At 42.7% G+C, this 23,139-nt stretch overlaps 1 protein-coding gene across 3 annotated transcripts in view; it reads left to right on the forward strand.

Annotated features, from left to right (window-relative positions):
* CTNND2 (catenin delta 2) overlaps positions 1–23,139 on the forward strand; it is a 981,613-nt gene that overhangs the window by 670,137 nt on the left and 288,337 nt on the right. For all 3 annotated transcript variants that reach the window (XM_021711379.1, XM_021711381.1, XM_021711380.1), the window contains one exon: positions 18,391–18,523. In XM_021711379.1, the coding sequence (XP_021567054.1) occupies positions 18,391–18,523 (133 nt within the window). The remainder of the gene's footprint in view (positions 1–18,390; positions 18,524–23,139) is intronic.

The following is a 23,139-nucleotide window of genomic DNA, read 5'->3' on the forward strand; positions in this document are numbered from 1 at the left end:
AAATATCCAGACACTGGAAATGAAGATAAGTTCATAGTTTAATAGTAAAAATACTTAAAAAAAGTTAACAAAAGTACTATAAAATATGGTCAAAGAAAAATGCCTGTGGAATTTCTTTTCATTTGCTATCTATTAAGGAGAAATTGTTGTGAATGGCTACTTGAACATTGTAGCCCTTTTGTCTCCTATTAAGAGTTGGGGCCAGGCACAGGAGTTCACACCTGTAATCCCAGCACTTTGGTAGGCCAAGTTGGGAGGATTGTTTGAATCTGGAAGTTTGAGACCAGCCTGAGCAACATAACGAGTCCTCATCTCTACAAAAAAGTAAATTTAAAAAAAAAAAAAATTAGCCAAGCATGTTAGCACCTGTAATCTCAGCTACTTGGAAGGCTGAGACGGAAGGATTGCCTGAGCCCAGGAGCTCGAGGCTGTGGTGAGCAGTGATTGTGCCACTGCACTCCAGCCTGGGTGACAGAGTGAGATGCCATCTCAAAAAAAAAAAAAAAAAAAAAAAGAAAAGAAAAGATAAAAGAAAGAGAGAAAGAAAGGAATTTTGCCCAAACATTTATTTCTTCTTTAGAATTCCTTTAAAGACAAAGTGAAACAAAACACTCAGATGAGTGTATTTTGGTTGTTTTGTGACATGGATATTAGTAATTAAATGGTTGTAGCTTTTTGGGTTTTGTTCTGTTTTGTTTTTCTATGCTAGCAGCCAAACAACACTCAAAAGCTTTCCTCCTATTCCTAAGATATTTTGGGTTAAAACAATGTAGTCCATGAAGTCATTCTTCAGGAACTATGCTGAAGTGTCAGACTTGCTGTCTATAAGATTTCAAAATGCAATGATACCAAAAAAGAGTTAGAATGTGATTTCACGGAGACAAAACCACTGGTTGATTTTTTTTCCCCTTACTTTTTTATTGTAATTGTATTACTTGACAAAGTTTTGGAATGAATTTTAACCCCCAGAATGATGCTCTCACAGTGGCAGTGTAAGTCAAGGGGGAATTTTTCTGCCATCTTCCCCTCCCTTTTGATGTCTCCCTGGGTCTCCTCACTGGGCAGCCCCAGGCCCATTAGACGAGAAAGAGTGACCCCTGGCAGTCAGGATTAGGTGCACCCACAGCTGAGTCCTGGTGTCCTCCTGTTAATCAGAGGCACTTTCACAGATCATCAACCATCAGCAAGGTCACTATGTACTTGACAAATCATGACAAAATCAAGACACACCATAATCACTTCTGAACACAGGCAAAACATGAATGTCACCTGGACCACAAAATGATCCGACAACTGGAAATAGCCTGGCAAATTACTGCTCTTTCTAGGCCAATTACAGGTTGAGCATTGCTCTGTTTTTCCCTCCATCTAGGTAAGATTCTTCAAGTTGCCCAGTCACAGAATTCTCCCCACACCCTGGGAACAACCAATCCAGAACAAAGCTCTGCTCCCTTGAATCTGCCTCAAAGCACCTAACACAGGCTGAATCCTATCAATCTATTCTAATACCACCCTATTGAAATGCCCCATGGGTCAGGCACAGTGGTCTGCCTGTCATCTCAGTACTTTGGGAGGCCAAGATGATGGATTGCCTGCGCCCACAGGTCCAAGACCAGCCTGGGCAACTTGGCGAGACCTTGTCTGTACAATAAATCAAAAATTAGCAATTAGCCAGGCATGGTAGTGCGCACCTGTAGTTCTGGCTACTTGGAACACTGGGGTGGAAGGATCGCTGAAGCCCAGCAGGTCAACGCTGGGGTGGCCATGAGTGTGCCACTGCACTCCAGCATGGGTGACAAAGTGAGATTCCAACTCAAAAAACAAAACAAAACAAAAAAACGAAACACCCCATGGTCCCCTAAGGTGCAAGTTCTTTCTTGTTGTTATGAGGAATAAGCCCACGTGTGTGCAACCACAGGTGTGATCTTGACTGTCTTGGTTGGACAGTAATGACATGGCTAGTATCTTGTTTGGGAAGTTTACTCTTCCTGGCCGGACCCAGTGTCTCACACCTATAATCCCAGCATTTTTGGAGGTGGAGGCAGGAGGATTGCTTGAACACAAGAGTTTGAGACCAACCTGGGAAACACAGTCTCCACAAAAAAATTAAAAATTTAACCAGGCATGGTAGCATGCACCTGTAGTCCCAGCAACTTATGAGGCAGAGACAGAAGGATCACCTGGGCCTAGGAAGTCAAAGCTGTGGTGAGCCATGATGGTGCCACTGCACACCAGCCTGGGTGATGGAGAGATAAGGTACCCTGACTCGAATACTACTACTACTACTAATGAAATTGACTCTTTCTGAACACCACCCCACATGACTTAGCTCTATCAGGAAATTAATCCATAAGACAGTAAGAAGTATTCTCTTCCAGACGAGCGGGGTGGCTCAAGCCTATAATCCCAGCACTTTGGGAGGTTGAAGCAAGAGGATTGCCTGAGTCTGCGGGTTCGTGGCAACATGGTGAGGCCTCGTTTTTACAACAAATCAAAAAAAATTAGCTGGGCATGGTTGTGTGCACCTGTAGTTCCCGCTACTTAGAAGGCTACTTGGAAGGCTGAGGCAGAAGGATCGCCTGAGCCCAGCAGTTCGAGGCTGTGGTGGCCGGGAGCATGTCACTGCACTCCAGCCTGGGCACCAGAGTGAGACGCCAAATCAAAAAAAAAAAAAAAAAGAAATATTCTCTTCCCTCTGAGATAACACAGCTTTTCTGTTAGATAATTCTGCTCCTATTGTATTGCCCACTACAATTGAAGAGCCAGGGAACCAGTGTTTGGAACTAGAAGCTGAGAACACTGGAGAGTAGTGACCAAACCTACCAAGTTTTGTTAGATTCTATTAAGATTTTCTTTAAAGAAAATACCTCTACTCAATATTATCTGAAATAAATTTAATTGTACATTCTGTGGAGAAATAAAATAAGGTGATGAAACATGCAAGACTGAAATCAACAGTGGATATTGTTAAATCATGTTATAATGAAGCCTGGACTCTCCAAGTATGTGTCTGCGACTCACTTTATAAAGACACCGTGACAGGTGCCACGGGACAGGTTCTGAATCTTTAAGAGAGATGGTGTTCTTGTAGTGAGACTATATCTACCTATGTCATTGTGAGTTCTCTTAGAAGTTTAGATGTTTTCAGAATCAGATTTACTTAAGGCACTATTTTCATTTTTCTCTGAGAATTGTCATATGTTATGGTTACCTAATTTATAAGAAAGTGCGGTCCATTTATGGTTTACACACAGTGTATCTCTAGTTCATTATTTAAGTTCTCTGTAATATATATTATATATGTATATATACATTATATATGTGTGAATATATACACATACCAAGCATACTATATACATATATACATTATATATGCATATAATATATGCAAGTATGTATATACACGTTTTTACATGCAGATATGCATGCACACACACATATATATGGGTATATGTATACTAAAACATTTTGAGGGTGACAAAGCCTTCATGTTTTTCTTTCTCGAAGTCTTAATGTAATCCTGAGGCAAAATCCTGATCTTTTTCTGATATCGACAAATGAAAATTGTTGGTCAATCAAACATTCTTAAATCTTGCACTCCAATCCAAGCATCAAATCCCTTTCCTCTTATTTTTCCTCGAGGTTCACAGGTCCAGGTGATTTTCTTAGAAACAGAATGAGCTACTAATTTTAAATAGATACCTAGTAATAGATTATAAATATTTTCGGTAAAGTCATTATGGTTTATAAGGTAAAGTTAATGAGTACTAATTTGTAATTTTTTCCCTTGAGCTATTATCGCTAAACAGAACTTGGTAGAATTTTCAGGGCAAGTAAATTCTTGTAGATATGAACTTAATTTTCCATTGTGGAGCATAATTTTTTTGAAAAAGTCTAGTTGCATCAATGAATGAATAAGTAGTATTTTAAAGTTAATTGACATTGCATAGGTATTATGATATAATTGACAATATCCATTGTAATCGAATGGTCTTTTAGAATATTTAGGTCTCTTAAAAGACCTACATATTCTATGTAGAAGCAGAGAGTCATTAATATTTAAACTGCATGTGATTAAATATGATAAATAATAGCATAAATTTGGGCTAATCATTTTACATTATTTCACCTACCTCAACTTCTAAAAATTGATTTCAGAGAAGACACTGAGATTGTTTGGCTAAGATTAACAGTAGGCATTTAATACCGTAAAAGTTCAGAAATAACCAGTGTTCTCATTTTAGTGTTTCTCTCGCTTCACTTTAGCAGTCAATAGAAATTGCTCCTCCTTACTCTGATGAGGGAGCCCAGTCCCCACAAGGTGGCGGAGCCCGGTCAGCCGACCCAGCGGGGCCCAGCCACTGTTATGTAGGTGGAAGGAGTGGAGGGGGCTTCTCTGGGGGCTCATGGAGGTTCTTTCTTTTCTCCTACTTCATATGTTCTGCAAGCTTTGCCTGCAGAGTGCCTACAAAGACCCCCCTTCCTTTTGGCCCTACCCTGCCCCTCCAGGATCTGTTCTCAAGAGGGATCCCTTTTGTTAACTTGGCTTTGTCCAGGTGTAATCTATACAAAGGATATACACTGTTTTCGACCTGCAGGATTTTTTTCGTTTCTTTTTATTTCTCTTTTTTCTTTTCCTTTTTTTTTTGAATTGGGGTCTCACTCTGACACCCAGACTGGAGTATAGTGGCATGATCACTGCTCACCAAAGCCTTGACCTCCTGGGCTCAGGTGATCCTACAGGTGCACGGCATCATGCCTGGCTCATTTTTATTTGTTTATTTTTTGTAGAGACAGGGTCTCGCTGTGTTGCTCAGGCTCACCTTGAACTCCTGGGTTCAAGCAATCCCTCCTTGACCTTCCATAGTGCTGGAATTAACAGGTGTGAGCCACTGTGCCTGGGCTAGATCCACCAGTGATGAGCTTGGATAGAAGCATACATCCACACAACCACTGTCCAAATGATGAATCAGATCCCCCATTCTAGTGGCTTCCACAGCTCTCAGAACAGAAGCCTGAAGCCTGCGATGGCCGACACATTCTGAATAATCTGGGCCCCTCTTGTGTCTCCCAGGAGGGCCCTGAAACTCACTCCACATCACCCCCAGCCTTTTCACCTCTTGTCTGACACACCAGGCACACTCCTGCCTCAGAGTCTTGTCATTCCCCATTTTCTCTTTTTGGAATATTCCTTCTACCCTGTGCCACTTTCTCAGAAAAGCAGTCTTCCCTGTCTACCACACTATAAGAGCAACTCCCCACCCCTGCCCCATCCCACACACAGACCCCAGTACCCCTTGTCTCTCTTGATTTTATTTTCCCAACATGCGTATGAAATTCCTGCAGAGGCCACCACAAAGCACTACAAACTGGATGTTTTTAAACAACAGAAATCTGTTCTCTCAGAGCTCAGGAGGTCAGAAGTCCAAAATCAAGGTGTTGGCAGTGTTGGCTCTTTCCAGAAGCTCTGCGGGAGAGCCCATCCTCTGCCTCCTCCATTCCAGTGTGACCAGGAATCCGTGAGCCCTTGACTTGTGGATGCATCCCCCAGCCCTGCCTTCCTCTTCTCACCTCCCTTTCTCTGTGTGTCTTTTTCTGTCTTTTATGAAGAAACTCTCTTTGGACTCGGGGTCACCCCAATCCTTTAGGGTCTCATCTCAATCCCTTTCTCAACTACATCTGCAAAGACCCTACTTCCAAACCAGGTCACTAAAGTTCCAGGTGGGCATGAATTTTTGTAGGGGAGAGAGAAGACGGTATTCAACCCTCTATACACATATCACTGCCTGAAAAATAACATGTTCTGCCCTTTTAATAATTTTTTTAAAACTTGAGTCAAGGTCTCACCCAGACAGGAGTGCAGTGGCATGATAACGGCTCACCTCAGTTTCAATCTCCTGAGCTCCAGTGATTCTCCCACCTCAACCTTCCAACTAACTGGGACTACAGGTACACGCCACCATGCCCAGCTAATTTTTTATTTTTTTGTAAAGATGCAGTCTTACTATGTTGCCTAGGCCGGTCTCAAACTCCTGAACCCAAGCAATCTTCTTGCCTTGGCCTCCCAAAGTGCTGGGATGACAGGTATGAGCCACCACCATGTCCAGCCATCTTTTAATACTTTTAATTAAGGCTGGGCATGGTGGCTCAAGCTTGTCATCCCAGAACTTTGGGAGGCTGAGGCAAGAGGTTTGCCTGAGTCCAGGGATTTGAGATCAGCCTGGGTAACTTGATGAGACATCGCCTCTACAATAATAAAAAAATTAGCCGGGGGCGGTGGCATGCGCCTGTGGTTCTGTGGTTCTAGCCACTTGGAGGGCTGAGGTGGAAGGTTGAACTGAGTCCAGCAGGTTGAGGCTGTGGTGGCAGTGAGCATGCCACTGCTCTCCAGCCTGGGCGACAGAGTAAGAATCCAACTCAAAATATATATATATATAATATAAAGGCCAGGCGTGGTGGTGGTTCAACCTGTAATCTCAACACTTCAGGAGGCTGAGGCAAGAGGATTGCCTGAGCCTGGGGCTTCGAGACCAGTCTGGGTAACTTGATGAGACCTCATCTCTACAGTAAATCACAAAAACTAGCCAGGCATGGTGGTGTGTGTCTGTAGTTCCAGCTACTTGGAAGACTGAGGCAGAAGTTCGAGGCTGCGGTGGCGGTGAGCGTGCCACTGCACTCCAGCCTGGGCGACAAAGAGTGACACTCCAACTCAAAATAATAGTAATATTAATAATAATTATACTTTTAATTACCAGTTACCCTGAGGATGAGAATTTTTGCTCTGCTCAACACAGTGTCTACAGTGGCCAGACACATGGTGGCCATTAAACATTGGTTGGAGGCGTGAGAGGGATCATGGCTAAATCCTTACAAGATCACACAGCCAGACAGCCTGCAGGAATGTGGCAGGAAGGAAAGACTACTGGGCCCCAGTAAAATAAGCTGAAACTCGGGGAAGTTACAATTCCAGATAGCTAGCAAGAGGTGTTCAGGGAGTCAGAGCAAATCAATAGAGGAGGCTGCCTGGTCATCAGAAGTCATGTCAAAGACTCTCAACATTGGAATTGAAGGTGGTACCTCTTGGCCTCTCTACCTGCTTGTCCCAGTGCTATAGTCTCTTCCAGGCCTAAAAGGGCCATGTTTTGGCTTCAGATGGGCCTCTGCATTCATTTCCTGCATCTGCGATTACAAATTCACACAATCCTGGTGGCTTAAAACAACACACATTTATTCTCTTACGGTTCTGGAGGTCAAGTCCAAAATCAGGTTCACTGAACAACAGTTAAGGTGTCTATGGTGCCATGCTGCCTTTAGAGGTTCTAAGGAAAGACCGTTTCCTTGCCTTTTGCAACTTGTAGAGCCACATTCCTGTGTTATTTGGCTCATGGTCCCTTCCACCATCTTCAACATAACAGTGTAGATTCATGCTTCAGTGTGACATTGCCTTCTTCCTCTGTGTCAAATCTCCCTCTGGCCCAGGTGCAGTGACTTGTGCCTGTAATCCCAGTACTTGGGGAGGCCAAGGTGGGAGGATTGCTTGAACCCAGGAATTCAAGATCAGCTTAGGCAATATAGTGAGACCTTGTCTTTACAAAAAAAAAGAAATAAAAAAATAAGTCAGATGTGGTGGTGTGCACCTGTAGTCCCAGCTACTTGGAAGGCTTCAGGCAAAAAGATCACCTGAGCCCAAGAGGTCTAGTCTATAGTAAGCTGTGACTGTGCCACTGCACTCCAGCCTGGGCAACATAGTGAGCACTCCACTCCAGCCTGGGCAACATAGTGAGCACTGCACTCCAGCCTGGGCAACTGATTCCAAAAAAAATTCTCCTTCTGCTGCCCACTTCTAAGAACAATTCATAATATCATTCAGGGCCCATTGGATAATTCAGGGTCATCTCCTATCTCAAGATACCTCATCCCATCTACAAAGTTGACTTAGTCATATAAAGCAGCATTCACAGTCATGCATGGTGACTCATACCTGCAATCCCAGCCCTTTGGGAGGGTGAGGCGAGAGGATTGCCTGAACCCAAGGGTTGAAGACCAGCCTGGGCAACTTGGCAAGACCTTGTCTCTTCAATAAATCAAAAAAGTAGCTGGGCATGGTGGCACATACCTGTAGTTCCAGCTACTTGGAAGGCTGAAGTAGAAGGATGGCCTGAGCCCAACAGGTTGAGGCTGCCATTGTCGTGAGTGTGTACTGGACTCCAGATTGCGTGACAGAGTTTTTGAGACTCTGACTTAAAAAAAAAAAAAAAAAAGAAAGAAATCAGCATTCACAGACTCCAGGGGCTAGGACCTGGGCAATGTTGGGGGCCGCTATTCAGCCTCCCACAGAGTCCTAACCAGAGACCAACCAAAAATATTGAGGAAGGCATAGAGCATCCCAAATCCCTCTCCGATTCCCAAGGGGCATTTTAAAAAAAATTTAACTAACAAAAATAGCTCCTCCTCTCCCCTGTGAATTCCTCTCCCACTGACAGGGCTACTTGTAAGGAAGAATCAAATTAGGAGCGAGTTAAACAAGTTTGCTGACTTTATGTTTCTAACATTTGGATTCTCTCTTTTTGTGTGCTTGATTTTTCATGCCTGTTTTTATATTATCCTCCTGTGTGGTTTGGATGTGTGAGTTGCCTCAATTTTCTGTGAAAAGAGATGGGTACATTTAACAATACAGATTTCATCTGGGATGGAGAGCATCTGATGGATGGAGGACCTGTGGACTGGGTGGCCCCAGAGCAGCTTCTAGTCCCCCCAGGGAGCTCTGTGTTGGCTCCATCATGAGGGCGAGTCTAGAAGCCGTGGTTGAAGGAATCAGATTTGTGATACACTTTGAGCATTTACATTTTTCTCAACATGTCAAGCTTGGAGAAAGTCATCTGTTTCTAACAAATGATATAATCATTGAGCTTGCTCTCTGAATAGTCATAATTCTGTTTAAACAAACAAAGTTGTTTGTAAATAAGTGTAATTCTGCAAAACAAACAAAGTCATTCTTTTTGGTTTTTTTAATGTGATTAATTGTATAGGACAGTTTTTTGGTTTTGATGACTAACTATCCAGGAATGTGGATTTAGATGTTAATGCTCTTATGTGTTTATTATTAGATAAGTTCCCTTTGGTCAACAAGAATTAAAATATTTCCATTTTATTATTTAAAAAAAAAATCTTACAGCGGAATGTGGTGGCTCATGCCTGTCATCCTAGCCTTCTGAGAGGGTATGGCAGTACTGCTTGAGCCCAGGAGTTCAAGACCAGTTTGGACAACACAGTGAGACCTTGTCTCTGTACAATTTAAAAAAATTAGCTGGGCATGGGTGCACACCTGTAGTCCCAGAGAGTTGGGGACCTGAGGAGGATGGATCACCTGAGCCCAGGTGGGCAAGGCTGTGGTGAGCCGTGTTCATGCCTCTGCCCTCCAACCTAGACATCAGAGTGAGACTCCAACTCAAAAAAAAAAATTATATCTAACTTTTAGGTTAAAAATCCCAGCGGTACCTCCAAAAGGTTAGGTCAGACCCACTAGGGGGAGGGTGTGCAATCTGGTACCATGTAAAGGATGGAAAAAGTTGCACAGAAGTGAGAATGGAAAATATAATTTATTTAGAAATAAATTATTATATCTCCCCAAGGAAGGAGAGGGGGCCAAAGCTAGGAAACATGGCAGCCAGAGCTCAAAGAACACATGGCCTGGCCAGTACTTAACAAAACAGTGACAACTGCTGTTTGAAGGTGAATGTCTTTTAAGCCTTTCCTTTGATGGGGGCAGGTCATTAAGGTGATAGGATGGTCGTCTGCTCCATGACATGGAGAGCTAATAAGCGCAGGTACTGATATCAGGTGATGGACAGCAGGCAGATGGTTGGACAAGTCACATGATTGTTGCCATGTTGATGGGGTCTGCCATGAACATCATGAAGACTGATTAGGAGGCTAACTTGTTAACAAAGCAAGCTGAGAAGGGATTGTAAAGCAATATCAATAGCTGTCTCTGAGAAACCAATTCTTCCCTTGGCTAGTGATTAGAGGGTAAACTGCTAGAAAAGCATGACAGAACCAGGCAGTGTTAAAGTGGCTGTTCACTGGGTATATTGAATCCATTTTGGTCCTTCCACTAACTTTCTTATGACCATCATCCCTACAGCCTTCCCATCTTTATCAACAAGACCCAATGAAAAACAAAACCACCTACCTAATGGCTCTGAATAAAAAAGTCAAAGTCAATACGGTCTTTTAAACTTTTAGAGTTCAAACATTTATAAATGATTGAGATTTTCGTACATTATAATAGTGTCCACACAGCCCTGCCCTCAATGGAAATCGTTTAGATTGCAATCAAGTGGAGCCATGTTCCCCCACATAAAGCTTCGCTGAAAATATTTTGAATTTGTGAGGACTTTGGATGTCCTGGGACTCATTACAATGGAGAAATTTGATAAGATGTTGTGACAGTGCATCAGCTCTTTGGTTTTGATGCTGGCATAACATAGTAATGAACTTCAGACTGTTTTGCTGTTAAGCTCTGGGCTGAGCGTTGTGACTTTAACAACCAGAGAGTCCATACAGGAGTGAGGGTTGAGTCACAATATTGTCAGTCTGTGTGACAAGTTCTAATGGAGAAAAGGTTACATTTGCATACTTTCCAGCACCATTAACATTTCTAAAGTGAAGCCCAATCACAAATAAGAGTTATGAGTTTGGCTTCTGTAGGAAGTTGTAGATGGTTCTTATTTCTTCTCTTCTTTATCTAGTTCTATATTAATACCTGACATTTCTAGAGGGCCCATGCTGGGTGGCAGGTACTGCTCTAGGGGGTTCATGTACATTATTTCTAATCATCCCAACAATACTCCAAGGTGGGAACTATTATCTCAATGTGACAGATGGACCCAATACACTTGGACTCAGTGAGCACCTCCCTGGCAGCCAGTGGAGATTCAGCAGCAAACAAGACTCAGAACGGAGACCAAGGCAGCACAGACAGTTAATGAAGGAGCAGGATTTGAACCCAGTTTGGTTGCATCCAAAGAACCTTCCTGTTATAGCATGTTTCCTCTGAAGGGGAATTAGAAAGACAGAAAATTGCTTCAAAATGGCAAATTTTACTACAAACTAAACCAGTGTCTTCTTTTACACATATAACTTTTCAAATAAGCATGATGTCCAAATGAATACATATCAGTAAAAGGTTATGAGGTTTCTACAAACTCAAGTAGTAGCTGGGCACAGTGGTTCATACCTATAATCCCAGCACTTTGGGAGGTGGAGGCAAGGGGATTGCCTGAGTTCAGGGGTTCAAGACCAGCCTGAGTATCATGGCAAGACCTCGTCTCTACAATAAACTGGGTGTGGTGGCACACACCTGTAGTTCCAGCTACTTGGAAGGCTGAGGCAGAAGGATTGCCTGAGCCCAGCAGGTCGAAGTCTGTGGTGGCTGTCAGTATGCCATTGCACTGTAGCCTGGATGACAGAGTGAGACTCTGACTCAAAAATAAACAAACAAAAAAACCAAAAAAAACTCAAGCAGTATTATGTAATTTTTTTTTTTTTTTTTTTTTTTTTTATAGAGCTCTCATTTTCTTGCCCAGGCTGGAGTGTAGTGGCAGGATCATAATGATCACAGCTTACGGCAGCCTTGACCTTTTGAGCTCAGGTGATCCTTCCACCTCAACATCCAAGTAGCTGGAACTATAAGCATGTGCCACCATGCCCGGCTAAATTTTTATTTTTTGTAGAGACAAAGTTTCGTTATGTTGCCGAAGCTGGTCTTGAACTCCTTGAACTCTAGCAATCTGATTGCCTCAGCCTCACAGAGTACCAGAGTACTGGGATTACAGGCACAAGCCACCATGCCTGACGTATTACGTTAATTTTAAGTGTATGAGCGTGTGTGTGTGTGTGTGTGTGTGTGTGTGTGTGTGTGTGTGTGTGTGTGTGTCCTTTGTCGCAGACTTAGAGTAACAACTACTACAGTAAATCCAGCTCTTAATAGCTTACCAAGTACTTTCACAATTATTATCTTGTGTCATCATTTAAAATGAAATCTCATGAAATCGATGGTATTATTCTCTATGTTTGATCCATGAAAAATCAAAGCCAGCAAAGACGAAGGGACTGCCTAGTACTTTGGAAATAGAAAGGTAAAGCCAGATGTTTAAGTTCTGAACACTTTGCCAGTTATTCTGATGCCAAATCCTGCTTATTCAACTACAGTCATCAAGGAGGGAGAGGTTTATAACAAGCTTGCTCAACAAAACTGATCAAATACAGTACATGTTGAGACCAGGACTTCTCAATCCCAGCTCTAATGGCATTTGGGAACCAATAATCCTTTGTCGTAGGGGCTGTCCTATGCATTGTAGAATGTTTGGCGGCATGCCTGGCCTCTATCCACCTGATGCTGGCCTCGCATTCCTCAGTTGTTACAACTAAAAATGTCTTCTGTCATTGTCAGTGTCCCCTGGATGACACTATTTTAGACATTATGTATTGTTCACAGGTTGTCTAAAAAGAATCACTGTTTCAGACATTATTTCAAGAGAACGATTATAGCAGGCAACATAGTTGCATGGATAAGTTTATGGATCTGAGAGCAGACAAATGGAGTTTTATTTCGGTTCTACCACTTAAGTTCATTAACATCTCTAAGTTGGCTCTCCTGTAAAATGAAAATAAACTACAAAAGGCTCATGAAAATTAGAGAATTAAAGCATGTGACTAGAAAGAGCTGGCAACTCACTTTTAGTATGTGCTTACATTGTTACTTAAGGTTCTTATTCTGCCTGTTCTGTACCTCTAAACAAATCTGAATTTCCTTAGATTTCTGTTTTGCAATACTAGTCACAAACCAGGACCAGATTTTGTGTGTGTGTGTGTGTTTGAGTGCAAGTCCTTTCAGGATCTCAACCCAAACTTGCTTTCCAGCCTGTCCCCCAGCCCCCTGGCAGCCTCCTCTCTGTCCCTTCCCCCCACATTCACAGCCAAGCCCTAGGCACGATGATGGATGATGGACTCACCTCTCTCAAATAACTCCACCCCCCCTATGTGATCTTGGCACCTGTGTTTGTTCTTCACCAGTGTTTGTTCTTTCCAGAACTCTTTTGTCTCCAAAGTCACTCTTTGTCTTAAGAGTTAAAGACCTTATGTAAAGAAACCACACCATAGACAATTCCAGCCAAAATGAGTCGGACAGGCTATTTTCTCCGGGCCTTTGGCTGTTTCTCTGGGGCATAGCTCCATGAGCAGCAAAAAAAAAAAAAAACAACAAAAAAAAATCTAAACAATCTCATCTAAGTGAAACAAAGCTATTCTAGAAAAAGAGCCTTGTATATAAATCATTCCCCCAAACTTTCTGCTGGAGGTTGCTCTTTTAGCATCTATTTTGTGAAATTGAGGAGGGCGTTTGGAAACATTAGTATTCTCTTACAGGGTAACTGCCGCCTTGTCTGAGTCCAGAGAGACCCTCAATTAGAATAAACTAGAAGTAAACAGCCTGGGGACACAATCAACTTCAGCCCAATTCCTGGGAAGCTGGTTTAAATCTGGCGACAATTAAGTCATTTTGAACACCAATTTATTTTTGTGGGTTTGATCTCATCTTGCTTTGTGATCTTGGACTTTTTCAGCCTCACCCCAGAGTACCCTCCCCAGTGAATGTTCTACCTTCATGTTACCCCCACAGACATTTGTCTAAGCACAGTGAAGAACCACTGGAAGGTTTAAGCAAAAGAGTTATAATATCTGACCTATGCACAGAGAAGACTCTCAGGTTAGCAGTGTGGAGAATGACGTGTGTGTTTGTGTGTATGTGTTGGGGAGGGCATTCCAGAGATGATTCATTGACAAGAGCAATGACCCTTGCTTTTCTGAGTGTCACAAGTAGGACTGAGGAAACACTCTTCCTCCCAGGCTCTTTCTTCATTCGTTCCTTCGTGCCTTCTTTCTGTCGAAATTTGTTTCCATCATGTCCGTTATGTGTCAGGTTGTGTTGTGTGAGCCGTGTGACAAAGATGACCAAAAGAATCATGGTCCTGGCCTCACCAGAGCTCACCAGAGTAGAAAGAGATGGTCATCCATCATGGTCCACCACATGACTGTATCATCACACACTGGGCACTGCCTGAAAGGGGCTCAGGGAAGGCTACCCTAAAGAAGAAGCTGAGAGCCCGAGGCCTGGAGTTGAAGTAAGAAGTCACTGAACCAGGCAGCCAGAAGGCAGAGGAAGAGGCAGGAGAGAGTTCCACCCACCCGGCTGCCACTGTGGCCTGCTCTGGTCAGGAGCCAGAGAGGCAGGAGTCGGCAGGTCCAGCAAGGTCTTCAAGGCCGTGGCAATGTCCTGGTCTCTCTGTTAAGGAAAGTGGGAGCCACTGAGGGTTGTGAAGCTGGAAAGTGGTACAATCAAGGTTGGGTGTCTGTGTGTATAAATGACTCAGGTGAGAAGAGTGGTGCGTGGGAGGTGGGAGGTGACTTTCGGGGTCTGAGGACCGAAAGGTGAGGAGCTAGCTCTGAGAGGGCAGAAGTGGGGTTGGAGGGGCCTTTGGGATTCCAGAGGTTTGGGGCAGGGGAGAGGGTTGAGCTGGCAACTTTTTTTCTTTTTGAGTTGAAATCTCACTTTGTCACCAGGCTGGAGTGCAGTGGTACACTCACGGCCACTGCAGCCTTAATCTCCTGGGCTCAGGCAATCCTTCTTTCTGCCTCAACTTTCCAAGTAACTGGAACCACAGGCATACACCACCACACTCGGCTAATTTTTTTGATTTGTTGTAGAGACGAGGTCTTGCCAAGTTGTCCAGGCTGGTTTCGAACCCTTGCGGTCACGATTACAGCCACTCTACCTGGCCCAGCCTTGTTTTTTGTTTTTAACCTGTGAGTAAGGAGCTTGACCCCTGGACTGTGGTTCTTTGGAATGCTCATCATCTTGTCTGAATTTGGGGTGTGTGTGTGTGTGTGTGTGTGTGTGTGTGTGTGTGTGTGTGTGTGTGTGTATGTTCATACTCACACATCTACATGCATATGTGCAAAAGGTCTCTATGTCTGTTCCCAGAGCTCTTGCTTCAAAGGTGCTCTTGATATATGCCGTATGAACCATTGCCTAATAGAGCAATTATCATCTAGTTCATAAAACAGACTGAAATGAATTCTTTACTAATCGCTGTCTGAAACCACGGGCTTACCTGAATTCGTCTTAGCCATCCGGTGTCTTTACACTTTTAATTTTAATTTACAGGTATTCGGTAGATTTTGATTTAGTTTATATAAAGAATATAATTCTAGAGGGCTACTCTTATAAGAAGGACTGTGCTATCTCAGTGTTGCAGAGGTGGTTTAGAATCATGCAACAGAAAGAAATTAAACAGAAAAACAGGCTTCACATTTTTAAATCTGTAATTGTTTTCTGCTGTGATCACATAGTCAAGAAGGATTCAGCAGCTTGTCCATTATCAGCAATCACTTAGCAAATGTATTATTGTATTATATGTCTCTTTGAGAATGTGTGTATCAGCCTAAGATGGTTTGTACATTTATTAACTACTAAATGCTCATTAAATTGAATGCTTTATCTTTCTAATAAAAATGAAACCACTTCCAGAGTTATACTGTTTTGTATTGTAGTCAGTTGCTGTAAAGGACGCAGTGACACGTTTCAAGGTTTGCTTGACAGCCTCCACCAGTTGTGACAAAGGAAAGATAAAGAGAAGAGGTTAGAATCTACGAGGAAACTTTTAACCTTTGCCTGTTCCTTCTCTCCCCCATTTTTCATGTCTCCTCTTCCCCGATGACAACATCGACCTGGTGTCAATAGGATGTATGCTTTTGAGTTGAGGAGCAGAGAATGGTTATTGCAAAGCCAGGTCATCTCATTTCTCTTCTAGCCTACCCTTTGGATAAATAGTACCCTTTGGTGGCTTGTGGAGTCAAGATTTTACCCGTGGTCAGTTACTTTTCATTTCTCTGTTAAAAATTGGCTCCCTGCTATAGAGATAGAATATGTCTAGTTGGTCCTGTTAGTGCCATGGTCCAACTGGTTGAGCTGAGAGATTTCTTTTCTTTTTTGAGTTGGAGTCTCACTCTTGCCACCCAGGCTGGAGTGCAGTGGCATGCTCCAGGCCACCGCAGCCCCGAACTGCTGGGCTCAGGCAATCCTTCTGCTGCAACCTGCCAAGTAGCTGGAACTATAGACACATGCCACCACGCCCAGCTAGTTTTGTGATTTATTGTAGAGACCAAGTCTCACCAAGAAGTTGCCCAGGCTGGTCTCGACCCCCTGGGCTCAGGCAGTCCTCTCGTCTTGGCCTCTCAAAGTGCTGGGATTACAGGCTGAGCCGCTGTGCCCAGACTAGCTGAGAGATTTCATAAAAGAATATTCATTTACAAAATAGTACAATTGAGTTTCTGTTTTAGAATGGACTTAACTAGGCTAAAGCACATTTTTTTTTTAAGATGTGGGGTACAATTCAGGGTTAGATATACAAATGTTTATTATACAGGTACCCTTGTTGATGAGGTGTGCCCCTCCCTTACCTGGCAGTTTCCCTCAACTGCCAATCCCATCCCCTCCCCTGGCAGTTTCCCACTACTGCCAATCCCTTTCTTACAGTATTATGATAATTGCTCAAGGTCCACTTATGAGTTAGAACATATGGCACTTTGTTCTTTGTTTCTGTGATAGATCACTGAGTATGATCAACTCTAAATGCATCCAAGTTGCTGCAAAGTCCATATGTTTGTCCTTTATGGCTGCATAATATTTCATTGTGTATATGTACCACATTTTTTTTATCCAGTCCAGCTTCGATGGACAGCATGGTTGGTTCCATGTTTTTGCTATTGTGAATAGAGCTGCAACAAACATTCGTATACAGGTATCTTTTTTGTAGAATGAGTTGAGTTCCTCTGGGTATATTCCCAATGGGGGGATTGCTGGTTCATATGGAAGGTCAATTTCAAGTTTTTTCAGAAATCGCCACACTGTCTTCCAAAGAGGTTGCACTAGTTTGCATTCCCACCAGCAGTGTAAAAGCATTCTTTTTTCTCCACATCCTCACCAGCATCTGTCATTATTTGTTTTATTGATAATGGCCATTCTTACTGGGGTTAGGTGTTAGGGTTGTGGTTTTAACTTGCATTTCTCTGATGATTAGTGAAGCTGAGCACTTTTTCATGTGTCTGTTGACTGCCTGTGTATCTTCTTTTGAGATGTGTCTATTCATGTCTTTTGCCCACTTTTTAATAGGGCTGTTTGTTTTTTTCCTTTTGGCGCATTTTAGTTCCTTGTAGATCCTAGATGTGAGACCTTTGTCAGATATAGAGTTGGCAAATATTTTTTCACATTCTGTGGGCTGTCTCCCTAGAGCACATTTCTTAAGATTAAATAGACAACCAGCTTTCTGGAGTAACTCAGGTGTAAAAAGGAAGATACAGGAAAAAATGTGCAATCATACAATTTATTAACAGTGTGTGACTAAGCCTAGATCTTTACATATTTAATGTCCTTTTATAAAGTCATCGTGTTGCCATGCTTTTATCCTCAGGGAACCATGTAGGGAATCTATTTTTAAAGAAGAGATTTTGAAAACAATAACCACTAAATAATGAAAATAATGATGTCAACATCACCTGCCATCACATCATTTTGGACTGGACCCATTCAGTTATATTTTCTCTTGTCTGCTAATGTAGCTAAATGTTGTACCTGAATAAGACTGTTGAAATAACTTATTAGAAAAACAAGTGACCTCTGTAAATTATCCACTTCAATCCAAGTAAAAGATGTGTGTATTAGTAAAATCATTCACCATTTCAGGTTTTTTTTTTCATAATCTTCATAAACATGTAGCTCCAGTTGATAGATTTAAGATTATCTATATATAGTCTATATAATCAGTACATGTAGGTATACACATATATACACCTAAAGACTATTTAATAAAGGAAATATTTTCAAAGTCATATTATTATTTTTGAGTTGGAGTCTCACTCGGTCGCCCAGACTGGAGTGCAGTGGTACGCTTATGGCCACCCCAGTGTCAGCCTGCTGGGCTCCGGTGATCCCTCCACCTCAGTCTTCCAAGTAGCCAGAACTACAGGCATGTGCTACCATACCTGGCTAATTTTGATGTATTGTAGAGACGATTTCTTGCCAAGTTGCCCGGGCTGATCTCAAACCCACAGGCTCAGGCAATACACTCGCCTCAACCTCCCAAAGTGCTGGGATTACAGGCTGAGCCACCGAGCACGGCCCAAAATCGTCTTTCAAATGGATCTATGTGCAAGAGTCATTTGTGAAATATTCCCTTGTAAATGTTAAGTATATTTCATAAGTGCGTTAACTGGATGTTAGCAGTGTGGTAGGATTTATGTCTCACGTTCTCCTGCCTTCCTTTTGTTCAGAGAATTTGGATGGAGAGACCCAGAACTGCCTGAAGTGATTCAAATGTTGCAACACCAGTTTCCTTCTGTTCAGTCGAATGCTGCCGCCTATTTGCAACACCTCTGTTTTGGAGACAATAAAATTAAAGCCGAGGTGAGTATTTCTTGGAATCTCAAATGGATGGTGTCAGCACTTAGGTTTTTTTTAAGCACTTACATTTTTTTAGGGTAATGTTGAAGGGGAAAAGAAATATGAAAACTAAAGTTATGTTTTTAGAATTTAGATCTATATTTAAGACTGAAACATGGCACTTTTCAGATCTTAATTGACAAGCCTGTGCATACCTTTTTTTTCCTTATATTTGAAGACAGGGAAGTAGAGGACCAAGAATGCATGCTAGCATCAACAGAGGCTAGATTGCCAAATGACACACTTTGATTATGGTTCGACTTCCTTTTCTCATTTCCATCTCTGGGAGTTATCTCTGCCTCTAAATTCTAAAGAAATACAAAGCATCAACTGTCATCTCTTCAAATTACAGCAAAGTTATTACAGTCAATATATGTTATGGCCTGTCTTTCCTGGAGAACTCAGTGACAGGATGGGGACTTTAGGCAGTAAAGTGACTTTGTGTTATAAGCAAGTGTGTGGAACCATTTACAAAGGTAGTAGTGGACATAATATAGATAGATGTGTTCCATTAAAGAGACTATTGTCTGTGTCCATCATGTAAACAGCTGTTAACATGCTCTGTGTTTTTTGAATTCTGTAAAGTGCATACATCATGGTATGTGATATTTCTGGAAAATGACAGTGGTCACTGCATCTAACTCTTGATTTTTTTAGACAAGGGATACACATTTGCATAGAAGCCACTGAGTAATCAAATTTCTAAAAAGATTTTATAAACTATAGCACGTCATCTTCATAACATGTAAGCAGTTTTCAGGATGAGTCTAAATTAGTTTAAGACTGGAGAGAAGAGATTTGAAGATATAATTGCAATTTATTATAGACTGTGCTCACTGGTTTGCTTGGGATGTATGTAGCCTAGTGGCTTTTCATCTGTTATTTTTCCTCTCTCTCCCACTGGGACTGCAAAGAACTTGGATTTTGCTCATTCTTGTCAGGAAAATCATATTTCTTTGTGGAATGAACAGAGAGCAGTCGTTCTGAACCAGGTGTGATTTTGATCTCAGGATATATTTGGGACATATTTGGTTGCCACAACTGGAGGTGGCTGTGGTAGTTCCACTGGCATCTGATGGGTAGAAATTAGGATTGTTGGCAAATATCCTCTAAATACGCACAGGGCAGTCCCCACACTATAGAATCACCCAGCCCCAAATATAAATAGTGCCAAAGCTCAGATATAGAAAATGATTGTTCAAGAAAAATATATAAAATGTGAAAAAATTGCTAACTGCTAAAATGACCGAAACATGCATGAAAGTTATGTGACTCCATTGTGCTGAATAGAAAACAAAATGCCCATGCAAAATTAAGGACAGGTTTCTGATCAAGGATTGCATACCAGCATTTTTTGAAGATGACAACTTTGAGGGTTTCTCTAAAGATTATGGGAGTATTTCGTTTCGTGATGGGCAGGAATGGATTCAGGAGTGCCATAGTGGCCCCCCAAAAATGTGAAATGGACTCCCACCCAAAATTTGTTGAGACTGCTGACATCACCCACACACCAAGAGGGCAGTCAAGGGTGTGTTACTCACATAATGAGGCTTTCTGGGGTGAGCAGGGTGGCTCCCAAGCAGCTCCAAAATTGACCTAAGAAAACTTCTGGAAAGGAAACTGGCTTAGGGTTTTCATGGTTGTTGGGAGTGGGTTCTCAAACATAGGCAGGGCTTTGTGTGGTCTGAACCTTCTGCCAGTGCCAGAGGAGGAAGCTTCAAGCTTTCTTAGCTTGCTCAGATGTGGGGCAGAGGAGGGGTGATACTTAAAAACTGTCATAAGTCAGGCATCAAGAAATGAGCCGGACGTGGTGGCTCACACCTGTAATCCCAGCACTTTGGGAGGCGGAGGCAAGAGGATTGCCTGAGCCTATGGATTCAAGACCAGCCTGGGCATGATGGTGCATGCCTGTAGTTCTAACCAGGTGGAAGACTGAAGTAGCAGGGTAGCCTGAGCCCAGCAGGTGGAGGCTGTAGTGGCCATGAGCGTGCCACTGCACTTCAGCCTGGGTAATAGAGTGAGACTCTGACTCAAAAAAAAACAACAAAAAACAAGAGATGGAGTCAGGCTCCATTACACTGAGTCACTTGGTCAGTCCGTGCTGGCTTTATGGCCCCGGAAGTTTGAACTCACTGACCTAACTGGCTTTGTGTACTTGCTTCATGGACCAGCCTTGAGGTCTCTCAATGGCAGTGTCCCCAGACAGCTAAGACATGTTTGTGGTGATGTCAGAATCACCCCCAGTGCCCTGTGATCAACAGAGGCCATGCAGTGAAGGTGAACATGCATCATTTCAGACATATGAGCTTCGAAGGGCAGCATCTCTGCTCACTAGCTTAGTCACCTTGAGCAAGCTGATTGTACTCCAGAGCCTCTTTTCTTACCTTGCAAATAGAGATGCTGATATCTTCTTTGTGGAGTCTTTGTGGGGATTAAATGACTTAATGTATGCAAACTGCTTAGTAGGGAGATAACCCCTTCATTCACCATTTTTTTTTGAAGTCTCACTCTGTCTCCCAGGCTGGAGTTCCATGGTACCCTCATGACCACTGCAGCCTTTACCTGCTGGACTCAGGCAATCCTTCTGCTTCAGCCTTCCAAGGAGCTGGAACTACAGGCATGTGCCATCATGCCCGGCCAATTTTTTTATTTACTGTAGAGATGAGGTCTTGCCGTGTTGCTCAGGCTGGTCTCAAACCCTGGGCTTAGGCAATACTCTTGACTAGGTCTCCCCAAATACTGGGATTACAGGCGTGAACCACCGTGCCCGGCCAACGTTTTCTTTTCTCTAGCTTACTTTATTGCAAGAATAAGGTATCTAATACAATGTGACATACTACATATGTGTTAACTGAGTGTTGATTTTTTTTTTTTTGAGTTGGAGTCTCTGTTGCCCAGGCTGGAATGCAGTGGCATGCTCACTGCCACCGCAGCCTCAACCTGATGGGCTGTTTGTGTATGTCAGTGTTGCATATGTATGTCTTTGTGTATACACGTGCGTCTGTGTATGCCTGTATGTCTTCCTATGTATGTGTGTATGTCTGTGCGTACACATGTTTGTGTCCATGTATGTGTGTATGTATTTGTGTGTGTACATGTGCGTGTGTGTGTTTTTCTTTTTATTTTTGCTGTAGGGGCCCTTGAGGTTGCCTTTCCTGTTTGGTGGGTCCCCCAGTGGCTGGCACTCCTCTACACCGCCTCCTCGGGGCTGCAAACACTGCTGAACCCCTGGGACCTGGAGACTGGGATGAGAAGGAAGGGTGTGTAGTAGCTCACTTTGATCCCGAGTTGCTGACAAAATGAGATGGAAGTTAGTATGCATCAGCCAAAGTGTCATGGTCCAAGTGACGCTTGGCTGCTCCCCTTGATACCAATAAATCAAAGGGGCAGGGAACTGGTAGAAAGAAGTTTATTTCTGAGTTCAAATCCAGGGAGCAGAGCTGAACTTGAGCTCTTTCTAAAATAGTTCTGTTCCCCCTCCAGGCTTTTGCAGTTCACTTTTGTAGTCCACAGTTGTGAGTACCTATGCATTAGCCATGTGACCAGCAGAGCATTGTACAGAACTTGTTACAGCTGCATTTTGCATTTTGATAGTGATATTTAGAGTAAAGAGAGTTTACAAGACCTAAGACACCATGCGCTGCAAGAGTTATGCAAACCACAAGACTTACTTGCGATTGCCTTGATACTATATAGTTTAAAGAAAGGGAGTAAGTAGGGATTTACATCTTTGGTTGCTGTCTGCTGGGAAGTCGAGGATCCCCTGAAACTACTTACTGGGAATGTATAGACTCAAAGGGAATCTCAGGAATGTGCAGGAGTGATTGAATCCCCGCCATGCCCTTCTCTAGGAGCTGTGGAAATAAAGAGGGACATTAGTGGGTCTCTGTATCAAAAGTAACAGGGAAAGGTCTAAATAAAATATATAGTGACCTTCCGGGCCTTCCCGTTCTTGTCCCCTTTCAGTCACATAGGGAGGCGTGCATACGTGCACACCCACACGCACACACACAGGCGTGTGAACTCTAATAAGGATTCTGCACAGAGCTGTTTTGTTCCCTCATCCTAAATCTGAGCCTGAGCTATTAGTAATTGGTTCTCCCTTTGTGACGGATGGCTGCCTGTCGTGTTTTCATATACAGGTATTGATTTTTGTAATTACCTGTTGTCCAAATACTAATCTTGCAGGCACTAGCCTTTCCAAATTTACTCAGTCCTCTAGTCTTTCTATTGCATTTTATTGAACTGATTTAGCCCCTCAGTCTACATTTCATTATTGGTATTGACTTTGCTCGCACAACAGATAGGCCATTGAGCAAAAGGCAGAATTAAATCTTCTATATGCAGAGGGTCATAAATCATGCCTTTCCCAGTCCTGATTACTGTGCTTTGTATTTTCATATAATAAAACCAAGAAAGTCATTTTTGTTCAAGATGATGCTGGAGCTTATAGGTACAAAGTTGTGAATTTGCTTGCATAAATCAGCAGATGAATGTCCCGTCTTCTAACTTTTCCTACTGGTCTAGTGAACTTGGATTTGAGATAGTCTCCTGGTTCCTCTACACGCCCACCCAGCAGT

The sequence above is a fragment of the Carlito syrichta genome, unplaced genomic scaffold (genome assembly GCF_000164805.1).
Source record: "Carlito syrichta isolate Samal-C Ts95f unplaced genomic scaffold, Tarsius_syrichta-2.0.1 Scaffold302126, whole genome shotgun sequence".
NCBI lineage: Eukaryota > Metazoa > Chordata > Mammalia > Primates > Tarsiidae > Carlito > Carlito syrichta.